Source organism: Amaranthus tricolor, chromosome 2 (genome assembly GCF_026212465.1).
Source record: "Amaranthus tricolor cultivar Red isolate AtriRed21 chromosome 2, ASM2621246v1, whole genome shotgun sequence".
NCBI lineage: Eukaryota > Viridiplantae > Streptophyta > Magnoliopsida > Caryophyllales > Amaranthaceae > Amaranthus > Amaranthus tricolor.
The window spans coordinates 1,293,117-1,313,296 of NC_080048.1; the positions used below are offsets into that span (position 1 = coordinate 1,293,117).

Here is a 20,180-nt window from a genome sequence, read left to right on the forward strand (position 1 = left end):
GTTCCAAAAGTAAACAGGACGGCCCTGCTAATTAGAAAAATAACGTTTAAATATTTAATAGTTAGAAACCTATAATAATATATTTAATGATTAGAGACTTATAATTAATATTTTCCTCCGAGCCTCTCAAATCTCAATATCATCCCTGTTTGTTTTGATATTTAATCGACATATATATATATATATATATATATATATATATATATATATATATATATATATATATATATATATATATATATGTGTGTGTGTGTGTGCAGCTAAATCAATAATAGAGGAAAAGTTAAAAACATAATACACTACGTGTTAGAATTTGGAGGGTCAGGCTTCACCAGACCGTTAGCATAATTTTAGTTTCGTTAAAACAAATCTAAAATATAAATAACACTTTAATTACAATTTCTTTTTTTATTTTAGGTTTTGATCATTGTTGTTATGAGTAAGATATGCGGAAAATGATTATTACTATGATAAATTACAAATTTGACTTAAGGAAGAGAATAAAAGAGATGGGATGAGATGGTGACAAAGGGGGAGTTAACTTAGCATTAAAGTGCATACATGTGAGCTGCATTCATCTTACCCACATTCGACATTGACTTACATCCACTTGTACTCAATAATGTATACGTGTAGTGTTACTCAATAACAGATGAGGATCGCATATTTACATGATTTTATAACTAAACACAATTTTTACTCAAATTTAAAATGAAATTAAATTATGTAAAAAATAATAAGGACACATAAGACCTGATTTTGATAGAATTTGAAATACCTAATTCAAAATCAATATAATGATTAATGACTTGAATAAATACCTCAATCTGTGTGCTATACTCTCACTTATTCTATTTTAGTTTTTTCATTGAGGCTATCCCAAATGAAGCTACGTGGTATGCTATTATACTCTTTCTCCAGGTCAATGAACACCAGATGCAAATTCTTCTTTCGCTCTTTATACTTTTCCATCTGTCTCCTCAAAAGATGAATTGCCTCAGTGGTTGAACATCCCGGCATGAATCCGAATCGGTTCTCTTTAATCACCGTCTCTCGTCTTATTCTTTTCTCAATCACTCTTTCCCACAGTTTTCATTGTGTGGCTTAAAAGTTTGATTCCTTTATAGTTCCCGCATACTAGTGCATCGCCCTTATTTTTAAACAGTGGGATAAGTGTGCTAACCCTCCATTCTTCTGGCATCTCACGAGACCTCAAGATGACATTCAAGAGGTTAGTAAGCCAATGAATACCCTCATCTCCTAAACCCCTCCACACCTCAATCAAGATGTTATTATGTCCAAATGCCTTTGATCCCTCCTTCTTTTTGAGAGATTCTCCTACTTCCCTCGTGGTAATATCAATAATCGACCTATGATCCTGTGTTCTTTGGATGACCAAAGTTTGTCGAATCTCCTCCTTTAGACCCTTAGTCTCATTGAGCAGTTGGGAAAAATATTGATGCCATCTCGTTTTGATATCCTCTTGTCTAAGGAGTACTCGTCCACCTTCATCTTTAATGAACTTCACTGTCCCTAAATCCTTTTGTCTAGATCTGACTTTTGCTAACTTAAAAATATACTTCTCCCCCTCTTTCGTATCAAGCTTTTAATAAAAGGCTTCAAACGCATGATCATTTGCCTCCGCTACTGCTTTCTTTGCTATCCGTTTTGTTTCTTTGTACCTGATCTCTTTTTTATGTATCTTATCCTCCTCCTCCGTGCAAGCCATAAGCTTCTTGAATCTCCTGTCTTTGTCCTTTATCTCATTTATTTAATTTGTTAATTATTAAAAATGATATCCAGCTTATAGAAGTAAACCCTCCATATGCCTTTCATACACTTTTAAGTAATTATTACCGTATTTTAACCCTAATTATATTCTAGATACCTACTTAAATTTAATAATCATATGCTTAATATGTTTATCATGTGTTTAAAGTTCCACTGTAATTACTTTACTCATACTTCACCTTCCATGTTAATGAAGTAAAGAATCAGATTCTAATTTATATTTTAGAAATTTTCTCACTCTTGTTGACCATCCTATGAATTTAAATTTAATAATATATATATATATATATATATATATATATATATATATATATATATATATATATATATATATATATATATATGTATGAATTGTTTTTTAGAATGACATGCTAGACCGAGAGAAGGAAAAACTTACGTGAAAATCGAAATCAAAATCTTGCTCGAAAAAAGTGATACTTAATCTTGTTGACCATCGTATTAATTTCAAATTAATAATATATTCTTCATAAATTAAGTTTTTTTTTCTATTTGAATTACAAAATAGGCCAAAAGAAGAGCGTGAGAAAATAATGGTTGCTTTCTAATTGAGAGAGGACCCGAGACTCTACGTGAAGTTAAAAGCTTAAGCTTGTTAATAAGGTTGTTATTTGCTAATTAATACGTGTTTGGAAATGATTATTTAATAAACAACCTTAATTGGGAAGTTGTTTGGTTGACCAACGTTGACAAATTTATCCCAAAATTCGCATAAATTTTTATCATCCTACTATTACAAAAAGTCAAAAGTGATGTTTAGGAAGTGCATAAATCTCTCACCTCTCTCTCCTTCCTTTTCTCTAAAACAAACCCTAGGCTTCATTATTGATTTAACCTCATCGTTGAGCTTTCAATCTCTTTGTTTTTCTTTTTTTATTATAAATAAAATTCATTCTTTTTATATTATAGAGTTATTTTAACCATTTATTGGATTCGATCTATTCATATATTAGGTTTTAAAGTCTTTTATGGTGTGAGTTTAGAGTGCTTTTATCAATTCGATCGTAAAAAGGTATATGATGTCATCACGGGTGTCAGTTTTGCTAATACAGTTAATAGTATCAAACTTATCTCTATTTGAAAACCCCACTTGATCTAAAGACCCCTTGGAGAAGATTGTATCAAACAACAATGTGATAGACGGAAGATTTCAATGTTAGATCTCTTTGATAATGATTGTGAATTTTTCTATATAGAATTTTGTATAATTAAAATTAATTGTTAGGTATTCAATCGCTTGTTTATTCTGTTGTAGATGTCGTATGACATTTTTATCAATAAATTATTAAGCTCCTTTAAAAAAAATATTTATAATAAATCTTTAAGGAAAAAATTGGTGAATTTTGGGGTAACTATTTTCAATAAGCTTTACCTCTTTATTTTTATTTTTCTTGTTCATAAATTAATAATCCATCTTTACAAATAACGAAAAATGTTATATAAGGTGATATTGCTAAAAAGTTATAAATAGTTTTCAAAATATTTATAGGAGTATATAAAAAATAATTCGTAAAAATCAAATTTTATTCAATTATATATTGCGATGCAATTTTCTCAAACAATAACAATTTGTGTTTTCTATAATTATCTATAACGAAAATTGTCATATGTATCACTATTTATATAAGTGTCTATTAAATATCAAGAAAGGTCGTCTTATATCTGACTTTCTCTTAATAATCTCTCTTTTCTAAATTTACCCTGTGATAAAAAAAATAATATTTTCATTACAAAATAAATTAGTTGCTTAATTTTTTTAAAAAGGGATAAATTGTGGGTTGTAGCCTTGTTGGTCATCTCTAGCCGTTCGTGTGGGGCAAATATGCATGTGTGATGAGAAATATTCTCACTTTTATATAAACAATATAAATGTAGAAGTTTGCTTTTTGAAATTAGATACAAAAGCGTGTTTTTGGTAAGCTCAAATTAATTAAGCTAATTGAAATAATAATTGTAATAATAGAATAGAAGATATGGAAGGTATTGTTACACCTTTTGTGGGCATTCCTTTAAATTTATGGTCCCAAAGTACCCCAACAAACAACGGCATACTTCTTATTAGTGTTTATCACTTTTAATTTATTTAATTTGATTACTTTTGAAAATAAATTATTTTCCAAAATATTAGTATTAATAACGAATTTAAAATCAATGAAATTCACAATCATGCCCAAATCTACCTAAGTCATAACTCGAATCATTTAATTAAAAAATTTATTAATAGTAACTTGTGAACCATATATTGTGTGAGAATGACAATCGAATTAATTCCACGTATATAGAGGTGAGTATTATACTTACCTTATACTAGCATATTGTATTTGCTCTTCTTAAAAACGTATTTTATCTTTTGAATTATAGAGCAAGCTACAAAAAAAAAGATCAGGTGGAAATTAAATTTAAAATTGTATTACACATATATTAAAAAAAAGTGTTTTAATAGGCTTTGTGATTTGCTTGAACTTTCCTCACTTGAGGTGGGTGAGTTCTATATGGGGTAAGATTCACGTGTGCCAACATCATTCTAGTGTACACATATACATAATCATTACATCATGCACACGTGTCTATGATCTTACAATTTTCTTTTAAAACTTTTTAAATTAATTAGGATATATGAATTTAAGGCATGAAATTAGATAATGAATCTTCCAAGTTGGTGACATTTTGCATACGGTGCGAATATAAATGATAATTAATAAAAAGATGGAGTGTTAATTAGTAGAAAAAATCAAGAAGTATTAGGATAGACAATGTGAGAAAAAACTACTCTATCTAAATTGTTGACAAAAAATTAATAACAAGTATAAAAAAATTTTCCTATAAAACATCTTAAATAGCAAGTAGACAAGCTTTATACTCAAAAAGTTTTTAAAAATAGCAAGAAGATACGAGATAGTAGGTAACCTTAATTAATATAGAATAAAGTTTACAAATATAAAAGTTTTTAGACACACAAATTTAAAGGTTTTGAATGGCTAATTCTTTTATATATTTCTTTATTACTTTTGCAACCATTTTATCCCTAATGTATAAAGCAAATTCAAAGAAGTACATCAAATACACAACCCTTTTTAAAGGCTCAAACATGTTATCATTTTGATACAAATTACAATTTTTTTCAATTACTTAATTATTTTTATATCTTAAAATTGCTATTAATTATGACATATTATCAATGTAAACAACAAATATACTAAAGATATACTCTAATAGGACATTTTAATGCGAAATTAGATCTTTAAAAAAGCGAGCTCTTAAGTAAAATAAGTACCATATTTTATCATTACAAAACTATAATTACAAAAATTGTTATATCATATATGAGACAATCTCATTATAAGACACACATCATATATAAGTTAAATAGTCTATATTATGAGAATAATAAGTATTTATTTAAAACCATCTCATGATATCTCACCAAGAGATGATCTCTCACAAATGTACTAAGGTATAATAGCACTCATGTTACAAACTTAACAAAAACAGCTAAATTGTATTCCATGGGAGGAATTTTAGGTGTAGTATTGTACATAACTTGAATTCAAACATATTATCAATTACTTAAACTAATATATATATATATATATATATATATATATATATATATATATATATATATATATATATATATATATATATATATATATATATATATATATATATGTTTTGGACTATGTAAAAACTAATTAAAATAATGAAAACTAAAGATAGGTGTACATAAAAGCTGAATTGACATACATAATCTGGTGGCAATTTTATAAATAATTAGACATTTTCAAAAGTTATACATACATATTTAAAAAATACATATTCGAATGTCATTTCTGTAAATAATATAAATTTTTTTCTTCACAAAAATATGTACACTCTATAAGATAGTATGTACACCTTTTGCGACAATATGTACAAAAAAACATTATTGTTATTATTATTATTATTTTTATTATTATTATTATATATATATATATATATATATATATATATATATATATATATATATATATATATATATATATATATATATATTAAGATGTCAAATGCGGGAAAAGGTAAGAAAAGGCCAAAAGATTGCAACTTTGATAGGACCCCATGCTTCTGATCAAGTAGGAAATAATACAGGAAACCAATCAACCATACTATTCTATCAACAAACAAAACATTAAGGTAAGATATTTAAAGATTATAAGATTGTAGCTAATGGAATTTAGTAGTGATTTACACATTCTACACAGCCAAGTACCTGTTTATAGTGCACAAATTGAGAATCTAATTAAATATCAAAGTGCCCATTAAATCATTGATTAACGACACAAATGATAACAGCATCCAGCCATTTAGATCACCCAGAAAAGCTTTTTCCTTTGAGTGGTTAACAATCATCATTTCTGGTGTCACAATTTCTTTGACTGATGCTGTAAATCTGGGCCTACTTGAGAAATTTGTGATCCAAAGATGGGAAATTTAAAGCTATCATAATGTTCCAGCTTGAATAAGTACCTGTAATATATAGATCAAAAAGATAAATACATTAAAAAAAAGTATAGAATTTAAAGCCAAAATAAGTAGACAATCAGGGATTCAGCTGTCTCACTGGCCCAGTTTCTGGGTTGTTCTTAATATCACCTAACTTCTTGCTGTGTGATCAAACAACAGTTGATCTTCGTGTTCGACAAGGACAACACAATGAGCAAGTCTTGCACAGCAGTGAGTCAGACTAATTTATTGCAAAAACATTAGAAATTAGTGTAAAAATTTGTTAATTGTCACCTTAATCTCGCTGTATACTATTAATGAAATTGTATTCAGTAATCGGGATTACAACAGCCCTTAAAGTTTCTTTGGTTCAGGTTCATTAGCCAGCCCCCTTGGGGAAAAGAGGGAATAACGAACCCTCACCCCAAGAGTTGAAGCTGGATGGAATCAAATATGTGACCTTCCTTGTCAACTCCACCAACGTATGTTGGATAGCTAAACGAGCATAAGTGAAGAATAAAAACTTCAAATGCTTTCAAAGGAAGAATCAAAAGAATTACTGAAAGTTGAGGACAAGAAAATTTTTTTTTACAGACTTAGCATGTTGCACTACATTAGACGAACATGTACAATGCAAATAAATGAACACAACCACAAACAGTGAAACTAAACTATAACGACCCAATTACGATTAAAAAGTCAGGATGGAAGTCCCAAAATAAAATATCGAGGGGAAAAGAATTTTACAATACCCTACCATCACTTGCAGGCTTGAAGCCCCAGCTTCAGCCCCTCCAGGCTCTAATTGCTGGCCTTGTTCTCTCAGCAATCATGTGAAAAAAAAAAGCATCCTCTTACAGAAAGCTTATCCCTTGTGAAAGGTCATTCAAATTGGATAAAATTTGTAATCTAGTCGTTCCGATCTGATGGGCAATTTCTAGTTGTTCTTCTAGTGGCAACATCTCATAACTGCAGCAGGGGCAAATAATGATATAAATATCGTAGCACCATGAATGAAACCAAAAAGAAGTAGCAACGAATTTAGTTTATTAGAGGAAAAATGTACATTTTGCAAGTGAAGGAAAATAGATGAAACTCTACTTACTGACATAGCAGCTCACAATCAACTATATTGTCAGGCCCAGGACGATGCGCCCTACCATTTGACAGGAACTGGCGGAATGATTTTGGATTTAGCCCGGCAACATGAGGAACTGCATCTACAAGCTTTTTCTGCAGTGATTGCATCCTCCGGAATGTAAGTTCATCAAGTGGTGCGAAACAGCCGATGCTCCCATCAAGAGTACCAAATAATAGAGCATATCTATTAGTTTTATCTGGGCCTGGAGTAGCATAGGATGACGCAGGAAGCATTTGCAATCGCAGAAACTTCGTCACATGGGCACCAATATGGAACTCAGCTCTTGAAAGAAGCTTTTGACCTTTCCAACTCTCAGACAACTTCGGCGCATAGTAGAAAATCTATGGGCAGAAAAAAGTTGAAAAATGGATGCAAAGGTCATAATTAGATGATGGAGATCTTGTATGCATAGCGTGACAGAAAAGGTACGGAAGCTGTTATAATAAATCAGGAAGATCATAGACATGAAGAAACTTAGTGATCAGCACTCCATTAAAAAACAAGTTGATTTCCTAATATGAGCATTGTAATAATTTCAAACACTAGAACAACCCAGTTACTTACTCGTTACAAGTTTTTCAATATAATATATTCTAAAATTTTCTCCTTTGGGCTACATTTGTATTCCATCTAACACATAGAATGAAGAATAAAAGAAACACGAACCTGGACATTTTTCTGCTCATCTGAAACGACAAGGCTGAGTGTAGAGCCATCAATCAGAAACTCAGTTGAAAAACAATCTAGCGCTCCAAAATCCTTCGCCAACAAGCTAAGCTGAGAACCTTGCTCCTTCCAACTAAGAAAATATATACTTTTGTGAATGTCCCCAAGGAGAATAAAATTTTTAACCTGCAACAGTTGTTAGAGATAGTATTTAGGAGATAAATGATAAAGTCATGCAAAATATCTTTATTCAGTATCTCAAAGGGATATAAAGCCACTTAAGAAGTAACATAAAACATTATTTTTTTAAGTGAACAGTATAGTTTGGTTTAGGGAACCGAGGTAAAGACCAGCAACTAAATTTAGGGATAATCAAGAAATAGTCAGCATATGTGCATTATCAAAATTTCTAGTCCTTGCATGAAGATCCATTGATATGCAGCCTTTTTCTTTAATTAGAACGTATTCTTTAAAAATTAAAAATTATAAGGGAGTGCTACAAAACTCAAGTGTGCCAAACTGAAGAAAAGAACATCGATCTTGTTGTACTTCACAGAAAATGGTACAAACTTGGAAAATCCCACGAGGATGAGCTTAGAAAGAAGCCAAATATGTCATCTATCATCAGCATTCCAGGGAAGCCATTAGATTCCAGACATGCTATTATTCGTCACCGCACAGTTTACCCACAAATCAGAAAAAGGCACAGCTCACAATTGCATTCGATTCTGAACCCTCATACAGTATCAGCACATATTCAACACAGAAAATCGATTAACCCAACTACTCCCAAGTCCCCCAACTCCCAACAGGAAAAGCTCATCGACAGGGATAAGCTTGAATATTGTGCAAAGCAAGAAAAAATAACTCCTTAGAATCACAAGCTAAAAGAACAATACCAGACACACAGATGGACGCAGAACCTTGATTTAAAACTACTAATAGCTAGGAGCCCATGCAAACACTTTAAACCACGTCAGAACTGTAATTATTGTGTAAAGGTATAAATGGAGCAAAATTTCAGGTTAAGAGACAATAAACTGTTTGGCATGTAGTTGTATCAAGATTAGAAACCCAAACAAACAGCCGATAGATCCTCAACATTAGGAATCAAAATTTGACCCATACCCTGCTTAAAGAATTCTGTAAGCTTCCCCAAGTTCAACTAATGAGGATTCCTTGTGTCAAATTCTAAAAAGAATCACCCTCCCACTTGATATCAAAGAGGACATAACTTGACAAACAATGAACAATCTACAGAACACAGAAGAGAGGAAACAAAAAGACTGGTTTCCTGCCCAAAAATCTTACCAAAAACAATTTGATTCTCACTAGCAAAGGAAATGTGAATATCTGAGGCTGATACAACCTTCAAAGGTGGAACAATTTCCTTCTTTTAAATTGTGTTTGAAATTTTGCGCATATTTTTTTTGCTATCCATGTATTTTCTCAGTTGAAACAGAAACTTATGCATGGCAGTGTTAAGAAACAACCTTCACAAGCAATGCACTGAACTCATGCATAACAGAGGAAAAAGGGGAGTAAAAGCAAAGCACTGGAACGCATTACATACAATGTTTAAGCTCACAACATGCAGAGGCGGAGCATCAAAGAATGCCACTCCATTCAACTCTGTACCAGTCCATTTGTGCAAGATAATTTTGGGACCAGCAGCTATTAGCAAATGACCTTGAAGCGAAGCAACAGCAGAGATGGCACCTTTTAATTCTTTGGAAAATATCTCTGAAACCTAGGAGAAGCAGGAAAAAACATATACATAAGTGCTGCAACATGCAAAGTATCCAGTTAGCAAACACTAGCAACTTAGTACAAAACTGTCACGCAATTTCCATTGTGGTAACAGTTGCAAAAACATTTTGCAGTAGATGCAAATCGTTTTGTGGTTATTGCGGCCTATGTTGCCCTCAATGTAACCATATAAATTCTTTACAATGTGGTCACGATGCAGCCGATATTTTGCACTATGACTAGAGCAAAGCTGCAAGGGTAAGACTTTAACATCAAAAAAATTATGTTGGAGCTCCAAGATTCAATAAAATACCAAATTTTGAGGATTATCTGATCTTCCGAGGGCATATAAGAGCACACGTCCTCTTGCAGCCACATCCTCCCCTTGCACATAAGCTGTGCCAATAGCTAAAAGTGTTTCATTCTCTTTAGTGGTTGTATTCTACAAAAGATGATCATTACAGAAAAAAGTAAGAAATATATAGCTGACAAACTACTATCAAAGTTCCGAGTAAGAGTTTAAGTGGCTCAACTATTTAAGAACTTACTAAAAGGGTAACCATCCGCACAGTAAGAGCATTTTCTGAACTTTGCATTGGAATAGTAGCTTTTGTTTGCCAGATCCCACCAGATTTTTCTGGCTCCAAGACCCGAACTTCAAATGCATCTATAGTGTAAGTTCTCTGTAATTCATCAGCACTAAGATTGTCATGATCGATCTGATGGCCAGCTTCTTGATCAACTAGAGTTGAGAGAATCTGATTTAAAGGCTTCACAACCTGCAAGAGATGGTATCCTTTATAATTGCAGTTAATAATAACATTAACATATATTTGCAGCCCCGTAAGCCCACAAAATAAACTGAAGTACATTGAAAGAGACAATAACAAACAAGAAGATGCATGTAGTCTTAATTTTTCATATCTAAATACACTAGGATCTAAATACACTAGTCAGTCTTAAATAGCCAAGAAAATGCCACCAATGAGGCAGCAGCCTGCAGTCCAACTGCCAAGTTGGTATTCAGCATGATACAGAAGATATTACCCACAAAAATAAGGAAGACAACAGATTTTGACGTTTCAAGTATTAAATTGCTTTAACAATCTTAAATCATGTGCACTTTTAATTTATATAAAGTTGCAGATGACGTTTGCTAACAAGGTTCAATCGGAATAACCTCTTTGTTAGTTTTATCATTTAACAACGGTAAGGTTGCGTACATCCGACCCTTCCAAACCCAACCCTAGGTGGAAATCACTTAATGGCATTGGGGTTACAGAATTTTTCATAATCTGAAATATTAGTCTATCACTCTATATTTTCTGTAGCTATGATCCTGAATCATCCATTTTCTATCACACATATTTCAGCCAGTTCACACATAATCTTATGCAAATAAAGTAACCAACTAAAACTATGTTAAAGACAAAATTTGATTTATTCAAATTCAAATTTATAATAAACAATTAACAAAAGAATACATCATTCTCTCACATATACTATGCCCTTTACCTTCCTGGAATCAGTCACGTTATAGGCTATGTTACTTGGACTCGGGTACTGATGTTGGATACTGTTACGTGTCCAAATGCCGGGTACGTCTGATTGTTCAATTTTATGCCTAAAATAAGTGTCTAAGTGTCATACCAATGTCCAAGCATCAAGGATAAGACACGGGTACGTGAAGCAAAATGAAGAGTACGAGTAACATAAGTTGTAGGCAACAAAATTTGTTAGCTCCCGAGAGTATGTATAAAAAGGGCAACATCTTCATCCATGTATACAAAGATTCCACCTTTTCACACTTTAAGATAGTCTAGAGGATGTTCTCTCCACTTTATTACTTATTCTTATTGAAAATTACAATCAGTTCAAATTACATGATAAATGATAACAATAGTAATCATTATAATCAATAATATCAATAATAGTGGTAATATCCATATTTTGTAGTGATAATAATAATGATAACAACAAAAATAACAAAATAATAATAATAATAATAATAATAATAATAATAATAATAATAATAACTATTATTATTATTATTATTATAAAAACAATAATAAAAATAATAGTAATTATAACAATTATAATAATAATAACATATTAATATTACTAAATTTAGAAAAATAATACTTCTAATAAGAACAATTAAAAAATAGGAGTAAATAATAGTAGTAAAGATAATAAAATCAGTACAAGAACATTTTTTACTTTAATTGGAATCGAATAAGACCAAATCAATATTAAACCTCAACAAATTCATACCAAAATTAATCAAAGACAATGAAAACAAGCTCTTAATCTACTCCCACGTAACAAATGCAAAGGGATTTTAAAATAAAGAGCCCACATAAACCACATTTCAACAAGGACATAGAGAAGCTTAATCAGAAGCTTGAGATTTTAATCTTTATTTAAACTTTCAAGGTTCTTAGGCGTTGGTTATTTCTAAAAGACCTTTCGTAAATCCTAAGTGCGGTATAATCTGACAAATACACTGACAATTGGTAGTCTTAATATTGATGACATGATCCAAAAGTGAATATCATGATTTGTTGTGCAAAATCAATTGTGAATCCTAATCACATCTTTCATTATTGTCTTATCGCTGCCATCTCTGAAAGTTGTCTGCTTGGCTTGACATACCTTCAGTTGTCCAGACAACTAATTTGACTTGGTCATATATGTGCACTTTGAGATACAGAGGAAAAAAAGAAGTCTTTGTAATTTCTAGAATTTCAACTCTATAGTCTTGTTTAACACACAGTTTTGGTAGCATAAGATATCTATCTTTTTGTAAGCTAAGAGCCAACACTAACCTGATTTTGAACAATAAAAGAAACCAGGTTCACACATAAGACATAATCAAAAGCTAGGACATTAATTGTGATATGGGAAGCGTTCACAGTTGAAAAGAGGCCAAACATTGCGAGGGCCGAGGAGGGAATACAATAAGTTAAAAACAACTTAAAGACAGCTTACGGTCAACGCAAAAAATCAAGGTATTACCTGAAAAACACAATAATGAATGTAGAAAAAACAAAAATACAGAAAATGCAGGAAAAGTCAACATTGGTTTATTTAAAAACTGAAACGTCAAGAATCAATGTCACATTATGGAAAAATCATTAAGCCCACCAGCTCCTCAGTCCCTAACTCACAGAAACCAAAGTTTAAGAACTCACAGGATATGAAACAATAAGTGGGTACAAGTTCTTCTCAGCATAGTAGGTAACTTGATGTGGAGTTCCCTTCAAAGGCATCTTACAAGAAAAAAGATTTAAGTGAGCTCATCAACAATTGTTGGTTCCAGCATACATTTAACATATCCAATTCTGAAAGAAATTAAAGGAAAACTGACTTTTTGCACAGGCCAGTAATTGTCATAGCTCAGTCCTGCTGGCAGTTGACATATTTTAAGAAATCCCTATCACGTCAAATTAAAAATAAAAAAAAATTCAGTCAAGTATGAGCTAGAATTGTAGACCAATGTGCCAAAGGTGAGAATATAACCTGTGAGGTCACATATATGAATCCATGATTGCAATTTACATTGTGAAGAACTGTAAAAGCAGCAATGGCTCCATCGCATAACTGCAGTGAAATAATGACTAGTGTTAAAGTAAGACCTTGAAACAGCATGCAAACATGACAGGTAAGAAACTAAGAAAGCCAATGGTAGGACATGGAGTCAAAATTTGTCAAAAGCCATTCTTAAAATAATTGCAAAGTACATATAACTATGAAGAGAAAGGTGTCCTGATTGGGTACGGGGAAGGGGAAGATCCTATCAATTATGCATAAACTAAGCTGACCTGTGGATGAACACGTAGACGCTCCCTGAAGACCATAAACCAAGCTGGTCTAATCCCGGATAGAAAAAATCCCTGATGACCACCAACGTTCTTGAAAGTAGAAATGCGAGGAAGGGAACCTTCCACAGGCACTTCCTCCCGCGTATACATGTCCAATGGAATGCGCAGAAACCTCAAATTTCGTAGCCTTGAAGGACTTTCACTATCAAGAGTAATCGAAACTTTTCCTCCTTTTCCATCTTCATTTTTAACATTTTCCGGAGCTTCAAATAGATATGCATGGTAACATAGAATAGTTCCGTCAGTGAGTATTCCAAATAGAAAAGGACGGCTGTGCTTTCCTGACCATCTGTGCATTGCCAATTCAGTAACTTTAATGTTTTGAGCATTTTCTTTTCTAACATGGCCTGTCGTATCCTCAGAAATCTTGGAAACCCCATGAGGTTCCAGAAGTGAATCTTTGACATGAGAATCAGTGAGATAGGCCTTTCCTGAGACAAATTTTTCCACTGAAAAAACACATTTAAAACTTGGCACATCAAATATTTCAAGTGTGCCATTATCATAACAAGTGATACAGTAGATATCCCCATCATGAGTTACCCCATCTGATCCATCAACAGCTTCACCAACACCAGTTAAAAGCCACGCATCAGTACTAGCCTTACGAAGCCACGGTTCTGGACCCCTATCATTATAAAGAGTGCAGGCAGAAATAGACTTCTTTGAACCTTCAAAAACTGAAGGAACATTGATGGAAACAGAGCAATTAGAAGGATCTGCATGCCAGAATTTGAAATTTAGATATTTGGACAAATAATTACATCTAAATACATGACAATAGAGTAATCATTACCTCCAACAAGAAGCTGGATACTTCCATCACTCATCTTTAGTAGTACATACGGATCAGCAATTGAAACTGCTGAAACATATAAGCTGTCAGACCCTGAACCTGATTCACCGCTGTTGGGTCCAAAATTTAGCTCTTGGGTCATAAATGAACCATCTAAGATTCGGGCACCACGAGCATAGACCTGAATAACACGTCGCCTAGAAATAGAAGCAAAAACAAGAAGGGACAAGAAAGCACATCAGTACATTATATCCAATGATCACCAGAGCATTAAATGGTTGAAGTAAGGATACAGTCCATCCAGGATTTGGGAAAGCACATCAGTAGATTATAGGAAAAACTGTCATCAATAATAAAACCTAAGAGCGATCCGCTTAAAATAAACCCACCTATTATTTATTTTTTAATAAACTCACCTAATGAGGGATCTTGCTCATAACATTCCATAATTACCTGCAACCGGTTAAATTTTCCCAAAGTGAGTTTGCCTTTAGCTCTTCCTTAGTCCCACCAACATCAACCCATTCTCTCTCTCCACCCACATGAACTCATTCTCTCTTCCACCCAAAATTATAAGAAATGGACAACACCACAATACAATTGAAATACAAAAAAGAGATTAAAGCCTTAAGGGTCACAATTATCCCTTGTTCTTGATCATAATTCTGTTCTAATGCTAAAATAGTGACCCAAAAAGAGAGATTAAGGGCATTCTTCAACAGTAGATGGCTAGTATTACTGTATTAGTGGCTTCAATGTGGGTTGAATCATGTGCATGAGTTCGGTATTTGTTTGGAAGCATATCCCTGTAATAAATTAAGAGCACTATGGGCTATAGTCATAAGCAAATATCTTACATTGGTGTGGCTAGAACCTTGGGTGATTGCATAGGAGTGTTTGCTGGTGTCTTTTTAGAAATTCTGCCTTTTTTGGGATTTGTAAGTTTGGGTTTTGCATAATTTTATTGGAATGGATTTCTTTGGCTAATTATTGCCAACTGATGGAATAATTTACTCTTGTGGGTGATATGTTCGTAAATTAAGCTTAGCAGAAATATAATTGTTTGTTTGATGTTGTAGTTTGATTGCATATTAGCAAATATGATGATGAATGAGACACTTGAATTCCTTGAAAGACTTCATCTGTAGAAAGGTAGAAAGTGGAGTTGATGAAAATGGTGGAAAATGGAGTACATTCGCATGGTGGTAACCTAGCTTTAAAGTAAAAAAAAACAGTTGGTGACCCTTTGTTGCCGGTTATTCACCTGCTAGGAGTACTATGAGCAAGGTACCCATTAGATGAATTTATTAAAAAATAAACAATAAGTGCGTTAATTTTTAGCGGATTAAAAGCTACATGATACATACATCTTTTGAAATAAGTGAATTACATCGCAAAATTTGCCCTATCCTAGCTACTATCCACAATCCAGAACCTTTTACTCTTTCAAAAGCTAAAGCCTAGTATTTAACAGGAACTAAATGGATGGAACCTTGCCAGTCTTAACAAAAATAGTTGCAATAGAAGCGCTCCACCATTTCCCAATAAAGTTTGAACAGAATCAAAGGACCCCACAGCCTGCTTTTTCACTGACGAAATATGAGCTCACATCTCCAAATATAAAGGATCATTGTTCATCACACTACTAATATGTAGGCATAAAGTTTCTTAATAGCAGCAGGACATATATCAAAAGGGGATGATATTCTTTACTAAAAGAGCAGAGAAAGAATGCTCTTGATGCCAGATTTCGTGTCGCATTATCTACCTAGTAACAGACCAAGGGATATAGAGAGAATCCAGCAAAAAATACTGCTATCAACTAGAGTATGGAGTGAATAATTGTAAAGCATCTCATTTATTCTATTGACATCCATAAGACACTGACATTATGAAGCATTTCCTCAAATTTTCATTCCATAGCCTTAGCATAAAAACTATTAGAGCCATTTGCAAAAGTAAATGTTTTAACACCAAGCTCTTGGAAGAACCCAAAATCCCTTCTAAACACAAATTTGAACTTCACATGCATAGTGCAAAAACAAGGCCATATCGAATTGTATCGTCCGAATCGTAAAGGTTTTCAATTTTACCGAACTGGTATTACCTGTATCGTAAAGGTGTAACAAAAACCGCATTTTAGGGCGTTCCAAGTGATATTTCATAGTTTAGACAGTTAGACCGATATTTGACAGGTACGGCAACATCATCCTCGTTACCGCATCACTATGTCCATAACGGCATTTTTGCACTATGTTCCCAAGAAGACAAGTTCAACACGATAATAGGTTCACAACCACTAACTAGCAAGTATCGAGCTGACTGTACGAAGAAAATAGAGCAATATGATTTGAAGATAGCAAATAAGCATAGCTACTAGCTAGTTCTATGAACTTGAAGAAAACCTCCTGTCTAACAATAGACATTAATCAAGTGAGTTAAACGTGTAGCATTAAATTTTTTACCTTCCAAATAAATTTCCTGCAGCAATTGTACTCCCTTGGACATAATAATCAACACTTTCAGTAACTTCCCCAAGAAGATCAGCTGTTTCAAGAACCTAAACAAATAATTACAAAAAGAAATATAAATACTATCCCCCACTTTTTTAATTGTTACACTCCTCTCAAAAGGCTCTCACATAAAAAGGGGGATGTAACAACTAAAAAACAGAAGATCCAAACAGCAATTAAAGGAAAAGCTTCAGACCATCCACAACTCGCATGTAAAATTTCACAACCACAAAACTCGAGCTATCAATTTAGATAAGCAGCAGTAGAAATAAAATTATGTAGAGGAACAGATTTGTATGGAACATGATAAAAAGGCAGCTCATGTTTACCAGAACCTGAAGATATTAAGACGGCTAAGCCTGGGAAAAGGTGTCAATGTTCAATGTACATTTGAATCTTATTTACAAGTGCAAGAAATGTTCTCTCTTATCAACAATCATTAGGAAGCTGATAGTCAAGCCACGGAACATCTCAGTCATCCCAGCATCAACTCTCGGATTTAAATCATATGATTTGTATTTCTAGCGAGCAAAGAACAGACAGAGTTTAGATATACCAAGTCTCTTGTCTGCTTTGCAATACACTGCTAAAGGACTAGGCCAAAATGGGTCAAAAGTGACAAAGAACTTTGATAATAGTTCCCCAGTACCATCCATAGAAACACAAAAACTACCAGAAACATCAAAATCCAAATTAACTTACTCATGACATAACCCAGAATGGCAGAATCAAAGTCAAGATCCTAAAGCAGAAAATCATCATGGATTGCAGCACCTGAATCTTAAACTATTATGAAATTTAACATCCCATAAGAAAATAGATAGTAACCGTAGTAAATTTGACATAACAAGTATATTGTAAGAAGTTGGCAACCAAGCAAAAAGGTAGCTGAAACCAAATGTAGGTGCTAAAAGCTTTGTTGTATGCACTACTTAAGTACTTCTACAGCAACAAGAGAAAGTAAAAATAACTTTACCATTGTTCGTGCCTCTAAGCTTATGATCAAGTATGCATGAAATTCATCTTCCTCCGCAGCAATCTTGGATGTTTCCGAATTATGACCTCGAGAACTCTTGTGATAGACAGTCCAAATACCTTTAACTCCAGGTAGTTCAACCTTAAAATTTTGCAACTCGCATGAATTTCCAATTATTAGAAAAAACTACATTGCAAAAGGACTGCATATTGACTTCATATACAACCAATTTACATCCAAAAGGCAACACTACAACACATAGGAAATGAGGAAATGCAACTTTTAAAGTACCAAAAAAAATTGAAAACATGACCAATTCACAAACAAATAGCTGTTATTTTTTAACTGATAAGGACAGATAGGTCCCACTTTACTCACCTCAAACACAGGGGGAGGTTATGAAGAAACATGGAAGATGATCATTTAACAATATGCAATCCAACACAAGCAACTTGCAAAATCATACCCCAAAAAAAACAAAATGGGATGAGAGAGCAAAAGGCCAAAGTGATGCCGAAAAGGAAAGCAAGTAAGTACATACAAGCCATTAATCTTTTAGAACACACCTCAGTAATCATTTCTGGGCGGATTGAGCGCTGAAGAACGCAGAGTGCACCATTCTTCCCATGTCCAGAACAGCAAACCTGCAAAGACATGCATCAGCAAAAATCAAATTGAAGCAAGCAACCAACTGGGGATCGAAGAAAACTGCAAAAGGATCAACGCTGAGATCCACCCAAGATTCGTTGCGCCAAAACATATGCAAAATCAACTCACCAATTCATAATTACTCTGCTTAGAAATTCCAGTGGCATTGGGATTTGCATTGATCCTTAAACCATATGAGAAATCCTTCAATGGACCAATATTAGTCAATGAATCCCGTACCGCAAATGTGAAAGATTTCTGCAAAGAATCACATAAAGCAGAATCACATAAAGCGGAATTATGTATAGCAGAATCACTAGGGAATTAAATAAATACAAAATTAAGAGCAATATTTGGAATTAAGGCAATATTAAATCATGCACATAAGCAATTCTTTAGTCACAACTCACAAGCACGCCTTCCAATCCAAATAACAAAATATCAGCTTTATATATTTGTTAAGGTTATGTATATCCCAGCCCCTAAACTCTACCTAGGTGGGAGTCACTTAATAGTTAATCATATTATGGTAATAGAATGTTGTGATCTCTTATTTTCCTCAATTTAAATGTTCTGAACACCTAAAAGACCAGAAATATTAGATCAAATTAGTATGAAAAATAACTGTGACACAAAGCACAAATGAAATGTATGTATTTGTCATTCAAGACAATACCCATCCAACTAAACACATTTTTGGCAAGCGTTTAGATTCATCCAGACCAATATCAAGCATAAAGAATAACTTGGAGGAGAACGAAAAACAAGAAAATAAACAAACTTTTGTATTGACTAATAGTGACAACTATGGCTTTCTAAGAATCGTGAGTCTGAATCCAAAAACCTTTACATCAACAAAAGATGTAACAAAAGGTATCTTGTCTATTATGATATTTGAAATGGTTTTGTGTTAAGGTATCTTATCACCAAAATCAAATGGAACAAAAGGTTTCAAGACTTTGAGAATGATTTTGTGTAAAAGAGGAATATATAAAGGGGACTGATAAGATAGTTCAGCATCATCACAATTGACAAGACTGGGTCATTTTTTGTAAAGAGGCTATTATGAAACACTGATATTCTTGAAAAAATAGTCAAAAAATATTTCCTCCAACTGATATTTAGAAGACAAGGAATCATCCTTAATCCCTTTCTCTTTTTTTGGAGGGGAAGACGTCAAAGAGAATACCCAACTGAAGATGTCACTAGGAAACAAAATTTTTAACAATGCAAACCATTGCAGTTTGTGTTTAACTCTAGGGAAATTTCACATGGTAGCATCGAACTTTCATAAAACGCCAATGGTAGCACTTTTGCAAGATTTTTCCACATGGTAGCATCCAGTTTATGCCTTATCTAACAGCCATAGCATTTTTCTTTAAATTCTTGTCAATTTTCGTTTAATTCACCATTTTGACGTTTCTATACTTATTAAGTGTTGGTTATTGCCTTTATAATTTGCCCTAAACCATTTTTATGCTCTCAAATGTTCAATTCACCATTTTGACCTTTAATTCAC

At 33.0% G+C, this 20,180-nt stretch overlaps 2 protein-coding genes across 3 annotated transcripts in view; both read right to left on the minus strand.

Moving 5' to 3' along the window:
- Positions 1–1,069: 1,069 nt before the first annotated feature.
- Positions 1,070–6,198, minus strand: LOC130803164 (uncharacterized). Its single transcript, XM_057667345.1, has 5 exons — positions 6,137–6,198; positions 6,046–6,055; positions 5,933–5,956; positions 1,640–1,756; positions 1,070–1,588 (listed from the first exon to the last, which is right to left on the minus strand). The coding sequence occupies exons 1-5, from the start codon at positions 6,196–6,198 to the stop codon at positions 1,070–1,072; spliced, it is 732 nt and encodes a 243-aa protein (XP_057523328.1).
- LOC130806994 (cleavage and polyadenylation specificity factor subunit 1) overlaps positions 5,975–20,180 on the minus strand; it is a 28,061-nt gene continuing 13,855 nt past the window's right edge. The window contains exons 12-27 of one of the 2 annotated variants that reach the window (XM_057672269.1): positions 18,791–18,919; positions 18,580–18,657; positions 18,014–18,154; positions 16,990–17,084; positions 14,525–14,721; positions 13,669–14,447; positions 13,367–13,447; positions 13,215–13,280; positions 13,039–13,116; positions 10,393–10,623; positions 10,158–10,286; positions 9,669–9,845; positions 8,096–8,281; positions 7,394–7,770; positions 7,046–7,257; positions 5,975–6,312 (exon numbers count right to left, since the gene is read on the minus strand). In XM_057672269.1, coding sequence (XP_057528252.1) covers positions 7,143–7,257; positions 7,394–7,770; positions 8,096–8,281; positions 9,669–9,845; positions 10,158–10,286; positions 10,393–10,623; positions 13,039–13,116; positions 13,215–13,280; positions 13,367–13,447; positions 13,669–14,447; positions 14,525–14,721; positions 16,990–17,084; positions 18,014–18,154; positions 18,580–18,657; positions 18,791–18,919 — 2,859 coding nt within the window. In that variant the 3' untranslated portion in view covers positions 5,975–6,312; positions 7,046–7,142. Of the gene's footprint in view, positions 6,313–7,040; positions 7,258–7,393; positions 7,771–8,095; positions 8,282–9,668; positions 9,846–10,157; positions 10,287–10,392; positions 10,624–13,038; positions 13,117–13,214; positions 13,281–13,366; positions 13,448–13,668; positions 14,448–14,524; positions 14,722–16,989; positions 17,085–18,013; positions 18,155–18,579; positions 18,658–18,790; positions 18,920–20,180 lie in introns of both variants that reach the window. The other variant, XM_057672270.1, reaches the window with a different exon arrangement.